The sequence below is a fragment of the Dromaius novaehollandiae genome, chromosome 8, assembly GCF_036370855.1.
Source record: "Dromaius novaehollandiae isolate bDroNov1 chromosome 8, bDroNov1.hap1, whole genome shotgun sequence".
Classification (NCBI taxonomy): domain Eukaryota; kingdom Metazoa; phylum Chordata; class Aves; order Casuariiformes; family Dromaiidae; genus Dromaius; species Dromaius novaehollandiae.
In genome coordinates, this window is record NC_088105.1 from 14,271,347 (window position 1) to 14,283,866 (window position 12,520).

A 12,520-nucleotide genomic window follows, 5' to 3' on the forward strand; every position below is an offset into this window, starting at 1 on the left:
GAAAAAAATATATTTTTGTAAATTGACCTTACTTTTCTCAATCTGTGCAGTGCTATTGGAAGGTGGAAGGTGGCCATTTCCATAGCACTACAATTAAAATGCATTTGCATCCCATATGACAGGCAGTTCCATATTACTAAGATGCCAGCAGCGCCCAGATCATCTTGGTTTCTCCCAATATAAGAAAGGTAATGAAAGTCTGTTTCAATTGCCTGGACCAACAGAATATTACCTTTTTTTGTGCTGAAGTTACGCTATACGAAGCAGAAGCATCCAAACAAGCCTGGGTATGCAATGGATTCAACAGAGGGCAAGTGCTGAAGGGCAATAAGATATTGAACCTGATCAAGGGGAAACACGGGGAAAACAAAACAGCTATTGGAGAGTGGGTCCTTTTCTCACGTTGCACTCAGGTGAGTACAAGGCAACCCTTTTAGGAACACATATAAACGAAGATGATTTCTTAGGTTAATACACTAATTGAACAAGAAGAGAAGAGCTGTTTCATACTGTCTATTGAGGCTAGCATCTAGCTCAGGTGTGGTTCAGGGATCCAAAATTACATGCCTAATTTCCCTAAACAGCTGGGGGTTTTTTCTTTGTTTGTTTTGTTTTTTAAAATAAAGGTAGGGATTTCTGGAGGAAAACCCAGTGAACACAAATGCCTAAAGATACTTAAAGAATAAGTGATGATTATCACTAAAAAGTCAAACAGTAAGCCTGAAAGTTCAGAAGATTTAAATATTTAATAAATCAATGGTCCTTTATCAAGCAATATCAGAAAAGGAGGAAACATGTGACCAAGAGATCCACACTCCATTTCCTACAGTTTTAGCTCTCCTGCGGGCTGCCGAAGGCTGGGGACTCAAACCAAGGATCTACATCACAGTCATCAGATTTGAGGAAACCTTAAGCCAGAGCCCTCATAGATGAAGTTTTTGAAATACACTGGAATTAGCTAAGCAGATATGGGCCCAAACTCCAAAGTCCAGCCTGGGTTAACAGAGAACTGAAGCTGCAGACACAAGCAGCGAAAGCTGGATACAGATTTCCAGAAAGCTTAGCAATAGCTCTGTGTGGGGTTTGCAGCCTCTCTCAAGTACACATTCATATTTCTCTTTTTTCATTTGAGACTGTATGTTATGAATAGCCAATACATTTGCACAAGCAGCTAATGCATCTATTTTAATACTAAGATCAATTTTTCTCCTTCGGAAATTGTAGCAAAATACTAGAGTCCCTTTCCAGGAATTATTAAATTCCAAACAGAGCAAGTACATGACAAAATTATAAAAATCCTTCTTGTACTACTGGTTACTTTTTATGGGAAGGGCTGACTGTGCTTAACTTTGGTACTGTGCACTTGTGATACTTGTGCTGGGGTAATATTACCAGATGACTCACCGATGACTGAAATACCTTGAGAGAGTCACAGGCTGTCATGAACAGTAACTGAAAATAGACAATATTTCTGAGTACCTGAAATACAGTCAGATCACATATACTGAGCAGTCATGGTACAGCATATTACACAAGTGAAAATGTTTGATAGCTTTATTATCTTTGGGGGAATTGTGGTCTGGTTCCCATCCAAGTGCCTGGGCAGCTGACATCTGTTTAATTAAATCGCCACCACAGAAATAACACATGGCTGGCAGTCAAGTAAGGCCAAGGACCTTAAACTATCCTCTACACCAGGAACAATCCTCCAAATGCAGGCTGAGGCACGCTGCATGCGGGCAGATTAACTAGAGAAGCTGGCACTGTGATTCCCCAGAAAACGTCAAGAGCTGTCGATCAAGCACCAGCACCCAGCAACAAGTACCCCATAAAATGCAAGAGGAGTCTGATTACACACACCTGGTTACTGTGTGCTGCACAGACCCCGCAGGGTTATTCGCATCCTTCCACGGCTGCTATCACGATTTGCTATGCAATTAACTTCATTGCACAATGGATGCTTGAAAGGTCCAAAGTTTTGGAAAAGCACATGACGAAAAAGAAACCAAAATGCACTGAGAAACATTAATCTCAAAATATCCTTAAAAAAAATAGGTCTATCCAGTCAGGCACATCATTAGGAGCCTTTTTAAATTACAGTAATCAGGAAGACTGATTTTAAAAACTTACGTACATTGAAAGTCTTCAGGGAATGGTTATATCTGTATCACTCAGACATCAAGCAATTAGAAAGAAATTTTTCAAACTTCTTTTTTTAAATGTGTATCATCAGCTGGTTATAAAAGAATAGGCACAGACCTTGCAATCCTTCCTCTCGTGGATAGTCTCACAGGAGCTAATGGGACTATTCTCATTAGCAAGGCCTACTCAGATGTACTCTACTGCACTGTTGATTACACTGTATAAGAATTATAAGTAGTGCCTGCACCGAATTCGAGAATAAATATGCTTCTGGTAGTTAATGCACCAAAAGCACTGGTGCTTTCTAAAGAATTTCATTTATAATCAAACTTTCTAAGGTGGGAGAATAGTGTAATCGTCAGGATTGTACACAAAGTAAATACCAAGGGGACCGAATGGAAGCATACAAGAAGGACTTGTTGCTAGATGTGGTGTCATCTCCACCCTTGTAACTGCACTGACTTTCCTGACATTGATTGCCCTTGTAAATCACGAGAAAATTTGCACCAAGCCTTTATCTATAATTATGTTACTTGGCTGAAAATTCAACACCTTTTTCAACTGCTCCTAAATCTTTGACATTCCTCAATGAGAACCTAAGGTGTTTAAAGTCCCTCCCTAAAAACACCAAGACATATTGACTTCTTATGGTATTATTTGCTGCGGTAACATCACCTATGATTGGTTGCTCTGAGAGCCTCACATGCAGTCTAAACAGAAGTACATCAGAATACGCAAACATTTTCTACGATTTGCCCAGAAATTTTCAAGGATACATACTGGTTTGGAAAAAGTAAGCATCTTCATGCAACTTCTTATCTTTCAGCTCTGGGGTTTTTTGTCTGTTTGGGAGGGGGATTTTTGGACTTTGTGCTAACAATGCAATGATAACCCTTTAAGTTAAATTAGTTAAAACCATTATTCTCCAAGACCAGTACCTCATTTCTTTAAAATGGAAAGAGCAGAGAGACCACAACAAGAGCGGAAGACAAAATGCCTTAAGAAAGTTCTGGGGGCAGAATGATGCTCCTAGAAGTTGACACACAGAAGGAAATATCAATAACAATGGGAAAAATCACTGCATTAAAAATATTAAATACTGTAGTCACTATGTGACCTCTTTATTTGTAATGGTATCAACATGCCTACCACAAGCATCCCAGCACTCCTTGGTCCCCTTGTGGTAAGTCCTGCATAAATGAACAAAAGAGACAATGGCTCTCAAGGGCCTAAGAATTGCAAGACGTACAAGGTGATGGGTAAGCTTTGTGGATGCAATATAAGAGTAAGCGAATATAGTGAAGAATTTACTGGCTATATGCACCGAACCTGTTTTCCTCTTTTCTTTTCCACAGTCAGCAAACCAAACAGTCAGTGAGAAAAATCACAAGATGATTTCTCTGCTAAGATTTTGTCCAGAGCATAAATATACCTTGGAAGATGTTTGCATATAAACTGTGTTTAGTTAAATAACAATTGTTTACTTTTGGTAGATTAAGTTAGACCAGTCAGTGTTTAAAAAAAGCCATGTTTCTGAAACAGAAAGAACTTGAAAGTGTTAAAAACAGAGTGTCAAATTGCATCATATTGTTTGGTTATTCACATACTAATTGTTTTGTTCCTGCTGTCGCATTACCTTCAGCTTGAAGATCAGTCAGAAAAAGAAATTTGACCTTACCTGTGACAGTCAGACAGTGGGACAAAAAATGCCAGTGAAGTGAGTTGTTGCTTATGCGCCTCTCAGTCTGAGGACACTAATGGGATGGGATGGTCAACTTTCCATTAATCTCGACAGCTTTTATTTTCCTTCCCACTTTATAGTATATATGCCGATTTTGATAACTTGCCATCAATTCTGCTTGCTATTCAAGTGAATCCAACAAGGTCAGTGAGATCGTTCTCTGAATGATTCAAATAATATTACTCATGAGGAAGATGAGCAGGATTAGGTCCATGCTTGTCTCATTCTGGTCCTCACTCACTGGACAAGAAAGCTGTTCGATATCCACTGAACAACTCATAAATTTGTTATAAATTTAATTAAAGTTTACTGAAGTTACTAAGACAAACTGTCCCCTGGTTAATTCCATCAGCTCGTAATGTGTCACGAAATACTATGTAATGCTATATTTAGTTTTCATTCATGTTTTCAATATATATATAATATATTTACACTCCAATTTTACTCATGTATGTGCATATATATGTGTAAATATGCATAATTTTATTCATTTCATTTAAACATCATTTTGTGCAGTAAACAAGCAAACTGGCAGCTACAAAAAATAATGCTTGCCTTTTCAGAGTGTCAATGCAATAATCTTATAGCAATGCTTATAAATATAACTGCAGTTAAATATTTGTGTTGACGCTATCACATAAACTCTTGATGAATTCACAATTACAGAGGACCATTACTGCTGAATCTTGCAAATGTCTGTGGGACAAAGCTCTCAGACTACCCTAGGCACTTCAGAGAAGGGCTTTGACAGTATGGCTCTCTGAGTCCCCTTAGGGACATCAAATACTTTTACAGAATTCTAGGGGCTTTTTTTGTAAGTTAAAAAAAACTTTAATATTTTATATAGACCAAAGCTTTTGGCCCATTTGTCAGACCCCAGAGCCTTTTAGCCTTTTTAAGCTAGCAGCAGAAATTTTTACGCAGGTCAATAGCTGGCATAAAGGTCCTTCCTTAAATGACTGCAGAAACATCTTGGTCACGCAAAAGCATTGTGAACTTCACGTCAAAGGTTACTTTAACATGCTCTCCCGGCCAATGGGTATCTGGTGAGCAGCGGGAATACGTTATAACCCCAGTTCAGGGAACAGCACACTGTCTGTGGCTTACCCATGCTTTGCAGAACCAATAATCATCTCCCCTGTTTTCAGTTGGGACCAGTTACTGTCTTCACTAAGGGCCATGAACATAAGGCCTAAGCATGAGTTTGAAAGGAATTACACTCCCTAAACTTGCATGTTTGAAACCAGTAAGACCAACTCAGGAAACTTTTCAGTATAAAATGACTAAGTTCCACACAAATTAATTTGTGAGGTTTTTTGATTGGAAACAGGATTCTATACATTCTAAGCAGAAAGTGCCATAGAAATTAATGGTTAATCCATCCAAACTTGAGAAGAAATTCAGTACACACGCCAGAACACTAATATCCATCCTGTGCTTTTATTATAGTTCAGCCAATTGCAAAACTTGCGTACGTACATAGGGTAACACAAGTGACTCGTCCTGCTCCCTCAGCAAGATAGCTAACTTTCCAAATAATAGAATAGCCGTGATAGACTGCACCGGCAAAAGATCACAATGCTATTTTCAAGGACAGGTGTTGTTTCTACAGGTGAGCCACTAGGGAAACTATGGCCTGGTTCGAGTCTGTGGATACGCTACTGGCCAATAAAGGTAAGAAGTATGTTAAAAAAATATTTTAAGCAGCATTCATCAACACTGTGCACAAACACTGATGCCAGGTTTTCACACTGCTTTCCAGTGCAACTCACCACATGCTTCGAACTACATCAGCTCCATTGCTAGAAGCATTTGAGCTGGTGCACTGAAAGCTGGTGGGGGCATGTTTCTTCAAGCTGCAAGCACAATATGCCTTCCAACCAAAGTTTAAGGGACTTTCCAAAAGGCAGAATTGATACAAAAGAAGTTTCATTTTATGAAGATAATAGTTGTTAAACTCAGTGCAATGTATTCTGTCTTTCCTATTTTTTAAATGATGCATTTAGCAGCTGTACTATTTGCTTTTCAACAGAGTACTGCTGTCTTCAAATACCATTGAAACAACAAAAGAGTCTAACACAAATCGAACTTGAGCGCTGATCTTGAATTTACACAGTTTATCAAGATGATTCCTGTGGTGATAATTAAGCAAGTAGAATGGGAATAACTGAACAAGTTCGATGCTTTAGGGGAGTAGATTCTGATGAGCTTATTTTTGCTATTCACGTTATAGCTAACCCATTTCACTAACGTAAGTGTAAAAAAGAAAACAAAACCCTTCTTAGATATTCCCACTATAAAGAAATATGCACATACTGTGCATTGATTTTCAGTAAAACAAAGAGTGATTATTTCTAAAAATTCCCAGGTCATTTCTCGAAGAGATCTCATTCTCACTGACCTTAAACCCCAAACCATGCGGAGCTGTTCCAAATTTCCTTGCACCTGCACCATTTTCCTGCTGGCACTTTGCAGCCTGGACCCTGGGGTGCCTCCCCATTGTTTCGGAGTAGTAATGACCTAACAAACACAGCTAATTTTGGGTGCTGTCACCTTTCTCTTCTAGGAGGTTGTGATGTGGATTCGTTCTAAAACAGCTTCTTCCAAAACAGCCTCTGTCTCATTTTTCTCTTAAAGCACACAAAATGCTGAACAAAGTATCAAAGAGTTCATCTTTTCATTGAAAATGTAATCATTAATTGAAAGCAAGTGTGAGCGCTATTTAGCCCAGCTACCCTTATCTCTGGGAGAAGCGTGCTACTTTACCACAGCATGACTTAATTGTGAGGGTATGGCTTAGAGACGTCAGCCTCAAATCACTGATTGCCTCATGACTTCAAATCCTTTTATAGACCAAAAACTCTAAGCTCCCCATTTGGACTAGTCTACCAGTGCTACAAAGACCTATGCCAGGCAGGTATGAGGAGCGTTCCTTAGTTACTGACTCGCTGAAAGAATTCCCTTGGCCACCTTATCATTGCTTCCGTTTCATCTGCTATTTAATTGCCCCACAACAACCTTTTAGGATGAACTCCTGCCTGACAGACAGAACAGTAACAGGCAGATAAATGGCTGCATATATGATACTTTTACAAATAATCTGCATGGACCTTCTGGTTGTCCTCCCCCCATCACCTGGCCTGTTCCTTTCCAGACGGCTTGGCAGCTTTTAGGACATTTCTCAAGTCCGAGTTCAGCGAGGAGAACATCGAGTTCTGGCTGGCCTGCGAGGACTTCAAGAAAACCAAGTCCTCTACTAAGATTGCCTCAAAAGCCCAAAAGATTTATTCTGACTTCATACAAGCTGACGCTCCCAAGGAGGTAAATAGTTTGGTATGTACTTTGGGTACTCACCGCGGATGGGAATTGAGCGGGAAGTTCAGAACCAAACTCCTTCGAATGACCAAAAATACAGTTCACCATGGCTTTTCTTCCATTTTCACATCCGCTCTTTGCCGGGGAGAAAGCCGTGGGGAGCTCTGTGAAGCAAAGACACCTTATGGTTAACTAGTAGTTCAGATGCATTCTTCCCCTAGGGCATAGGCTTAGCTCACAGTCTGAAACTGCTGCCTTAACATCTAAGGAAACCTGTGTTCAGTATAATTTGTTTTCACTGACTACTTTACGGCACAATAAGCACCATTTCCTCTATATTATAGGCACTGGTATTTCGGAATGTTAATGATTATTTATGCATTTTCTTTTGTACAGGTATTTTTGACATGATGAATATTAAAGCAGCAACTTGCAAATATTTGTCACCACAGTCAGTTTGATGACTATGTAAAGATTGCTTTCTGTGAAGGAACAGATTTGCTAATTAATTATCAGAGGTGTGCTCACAACAAGCTTTTACACTGATGGTTGATAGTGACTGCAATTTGAATGTCCACATGTCCTATAGATGATCCAAACCCATTTTATTATTATGAAAACCAAAAAATCCTTGCAGAATTAATTGTGTCAAATCCTAAAAAGATGCTAAATACCTACATACTTAATTAATTCTTCTGTAATCAGTACTTCATAAGATTTGGCTTGGAAAAAAAGATGAGATAAGCAGAGACAGGTTCTCCCTCCCCACCTTCTTTTAGTGACATGATTTCTTTAAGATTAGAGAGCCCAATTAAATTAAGAATTCAGTATACTAGAAAAGGCAGCCACGAATTTCCTGCTAATTTGCATCAGCCAGGGCATTTTGAGAGGGAATTCAAATGCTGACCGTCATGTACACAAACAGCTTTCCAATCAAGCTGAAATTCATTTCATGCCTCCTTCTCACCTACAGATAAACATTGACTTTCACACCAGAAACCACATCTCTCGGAACATCTCAGAGCCCACCCTCAGCTGCTTTGACGACGCGCAGAGGTTAATCTATAGCCTCATGGCAAAGGACTCCTTCCCCAGGTTCCTCAGGTCAGAAGAGTATAAGGAGCTAGTAAATAAGCAGCAGGATGGAAACCAGAAGAGATGGCTCCCGTTTCTGTGAGCAGGTAAATGCCAAAGCCACAAGGGACTGTGGATTTGTAAACGCCTTCAGTTGCAACTCAGCAAAGGTAACAGTTTCTTAAAGCGATTGTACAAGCTAGACCTAAGAACTCCCTTTGCCAGGCTGTTTTTCAGTACATTGTGCAAATCATTCAATCTAATAAAGTTGGTGGAGAAATATTCAAGAAGCAGCACAGAATGCACTGAGGCATTTTAGCTACACTTTTACACGCAAGGAAATCTTCTATTAATAATTTTTCCAATGCTTGCTTTATTTGTCAAGGGCTTCTCACATTTTAAGCAAAATGTTCTGGTTTTCTGCTTTGCCATTGATTTGTCTTTAGAAGCATAGCCTCGAAAAATAAATTCCTCTGTGTGACATGAATATAAATGAACTCATTCATTCATTTTATTTGAAATATGTAAACACTTTAAAAATCTGCTTTTAAAAATGTCGTATACTAATTCAGAACAGGAGGAAAAATTGAAACATGGCAGCAACATATGTTGTGAAAGATGATGAATTATGGACAATATTTCATAATTAGCTGCCTTCTAACAATTGTTCCTAGCATTAGGAAGAAATTAATGTTCCATAATACAATTTTCTTCAATATGACTCTCTCCAATGTTCTTTGTGTTTTTTTCATTTTTCATTGAAATGTCCCACTTTAGGCATTTTGAAAGAAAGGAGTAAATCATTCTGTGTAAATGTTCTATTAATAATTCATTTTCTTCACTATCCAAATATATCAGTTGTACTGTGCACATATAAAAGTAGTAATGTGAATAATTATTATTTTTGCAATGAAATGCAGCTAGGCAGAAAAGTAGGCATCACAGAAACAGTTTTAGAAAAATAACCATTTAAATCGGAATTTAGCCATTGGTGTTACTATCCGAACAAGCAAGGTATGACAGAATTGTAGTGCAATGTTCAGGTGTCTCTGAGCACACACCCACTGATGTGGTTCAATGCTGCTAGAGGATTTATTGCCTCTTTGTGGGTGGAGGAAGGAACCGTGGTGCACTCTTGAGGAAAACATATTCTGAACACTTTTGGCAGGAGAAATCTTTACTGCAGAAAATAATTCTAAATAGAATAGACAGCAATAACATTAAAAAAAAAAAAAAAAAAAACCCTTTCATCTGATATGAACTTAATCCATCTGCTTTTGAGCTGCTCTGCATTTCCAGGAATCTCTCCCCTTTGAGACCTCTGTTCCTTCCTCCTACGTGCCATCATGTTCTCCACATGAAAGATCCTTTCCATTCATCGAACCAAATTGGGGAACTAATTCAGTTTAGACAATAAAAGACCTTAAGTAGTCTGAAAGCCCCGACGTTCTGCCTTCGGTTACGTGCTTAGATTAACGTACTGCCACAGCTTACGTAGGTTATGTGCTGTGTAAAATAGCTATTCTTCAATACCCCAGATCTATTCCACTTCCAAGCTCTTATTCTTGCCTCTCCATTTCTTCTTCTTGCCCTTCTCCCCCGGTGCAAACAGTTAACTGAGAAACAAACACAGGGCTGCGGCTGAGCTCGAGGAGGATGTGGTTTTCTTTTGCAGTCCCACAGCTACCATTCATTTTGCAATGATACTTCAGTGGAAAATCACAACTTCCGCCTGCAGCGCAGCCTTGATGCCTTTTCTGCCCTGGGGAATTTCTGCTGATTAAAGTCACCATGAAGACAGAGTCCAGGATTGCTGAAATGATGCCATTTACTCGGAAATGTAGCAGGTCACCTCTCCTTCTTACTCCAAATCCAGCCCTCATTTTCATGACAGAAAATTCCCGCAAGTAGGAAGAGGCAGGATCAGGTCATCTTTCTTATTAGGGCAAGTACGAAGCTGAAATGTTCTGCTCTATTAATTGCGACCTAAGGATAAAAAGTACCCTGAAAATAGGTGCATGATCATGAAATCTCATACATTTGCCTGTGTTCCTTTAAAACACACATACCTCTGACTTTCCCTGTCACAAACAGCTGGAAAGTAACAGATAAGGTGGCAGCTGCCAGGAACCTCCACTTTCCTGGTGGTTTGAAAACACAAAACAAGGAGAAATTAAAAATAAAGACCACATAGTCAATCTTGATAAAAATAATGCTTATTATTATTCTGATGACTATATAAAAACTATAGTAGGAATCCCTCAACAGAAATACTGTCCCCTCTCTGTCCCTTGATATCTGAGTAAGTATCTACAATCAACAGCATAATTATCTCCAGGAGTGGACCACTCCTAACATTTTAGCATATGACATTCCTTTTAATATTTATAGAATAAAGGATCATGAATGAGTTTAACATTATTTCAACTAATTTTAAATGTTTTACCAGAAACGTAAAGTAATTGCACTTTCAAAGGTCATTACCAGACTCAAGTGGAATGTAACTATACTAATTCTTCCACAATCTGCCAATTAAAACTATGTTAGTCTACAGGCCTGAGTTACAAATTTGTTTTTGAATAGGCCTTGCAACAATTTAATTTATAAAATCGCTTCAGGTGTTTAATATGAGATGAAACCTTGCAAAATTTAAATAAATGAATCACTATAAATTTATATATATACCATAATAATCAGATGTGCGCGACAATTTTTAAAAACCATAGAGCACTATCTGGCCATACCACATGCAATTAAACAAAGGAATCTACAACATATTGAAGTGCCTCAGATGCGCAATCATATTGCTTAAAATTTATGTAACTTATGCATTATTAAAGATTTATTTCAGACAGTATCTGAAAATGCCCAGATGTGAAAGCTGTATTAATTTATAAACTTTATTTTCTTGTCAACTGACAACACTTTAGGAACAAAGTCCTAGAATCCTATTCAGAGAAAGCACCCACTGACTTGAAAATGTTCCTGAAAATGTTCCTAAAGCATTTTTTCATTTATTTCCTTTAATGCACAAATTTCCAGAGGTTTTTTTATCATTTAATTTTACTCAGTACACTACTCTTTAGGAACAGCGCTTTCTTGCAAATGGAGAAATCCACAGAAGATTAAGGACTAAATCTTGGAGCCATTGGTCTTCATTTCTGTTTATTCTCCGAGATCTAAAACTGATGCTTCGAAGCTTTATAACATCAATTCATCCAAAAAAAAAAAAAAAAAAAAGTTCACAACGAAGCATCCCAGCTCAACAGCACCCTCCGCTCCGTCACGTGCACACACACGCGCCTCCCCACACCACGCGGTGCTTTTCGGGACCAGGCTGCCCGGAATTAGGGAGGCAGGAAGTAGGGGCTGTCCTGAAGCACAGGATCCCAAAATATCAGAAGCCGGGCATGTTTCCAAAGGCAGACAAGCTCTGGTGAGGCTCCTACCTGAGTTTTGTCAAAGGTTTGCCAAATTCAGCCTGCTTCTGCAAACGCTGGGTCCGAGGAATGGGCATACTCTATTTTGTTAGAGAATTCCTTGCTAACACAACAATGCTAAAACATCCTTGTGCACACACATACATAAGCTCAGGCTTTGCACAAAAAACTCTTAGACTCCTGTTTCCATCTCGATTCAAAATAAAAGCCCAAAATGCTGAAGCCCTCAAGAAGCGTCTGCTGCTAAAAAGGATTACCAGCACAATGAGAATCTAGGTGTCTTCAGAAGAGTTTTATACCCATTAACCCGCATCGAACAACAGTTTTGCTTGCAGACCCAGATATGCGAGTCTGCTAGTCATTGCTGGTTGTAACGTTGCCATTGTGTTTTAGGGGTTTTTCAATTAGCAATTTTCAGTGCTGTCCTTCCATAAGGCATTTTTTACTGATTGCGCGGGCTCTAGAGAACTGCCCCACAGTGCACATCAACACCCCTCCTCTTCCTCTCCTCCCTGAGCTCTCCAGTCACTCTGTCAACTCTCTGCTATACATATAGCTTTTTAAACCAAATTCAATCAAAACTAAAGGCTGGTGACAGGGTTAATGCTAACTTCAATTTATCCAAATGTGAATGACACCAGTGTGGTAACCTATGTAAACAGCAGCTAGGAAACATTTGGTTTGACAACTTCCCGCAAGCACAGAGCACAGAGGGGGTTCATTACATTAGTGATTTTATCACCCCTCTGTGCCAAACACCTGTAGAAATGCAACAGCTTGTATGGAATTGCATGCGCAAAAGGCACAT

At 39.0% G+C, this 12,520-nt stretch overlaps 1 protein-coding gene across 1 annotated transcript; it reads left to right on the forward strand.

The window, feature by feature from the left end:
- The first annotated feature begins 3,848 nt into the window (after positions 1 to 3,848).
- LOC112997384 (regulator of G-protein signaling 21) lies at positions 3,849 to 8,375 on the forward strand. Its single transcript, XM_064515749.1, is given in 4 exon segments — positions 3,849 to 3,859; positions 5,481 to 5,557; positions 7,038 to 7,204; positions 8,172 to 8,375. Coding segments are annotated over 4 exon segments (459 nt in total).
- The last annotated feature ends 4,145 nt before the right edge of the window (positions 8,376 to 12,520 follow it).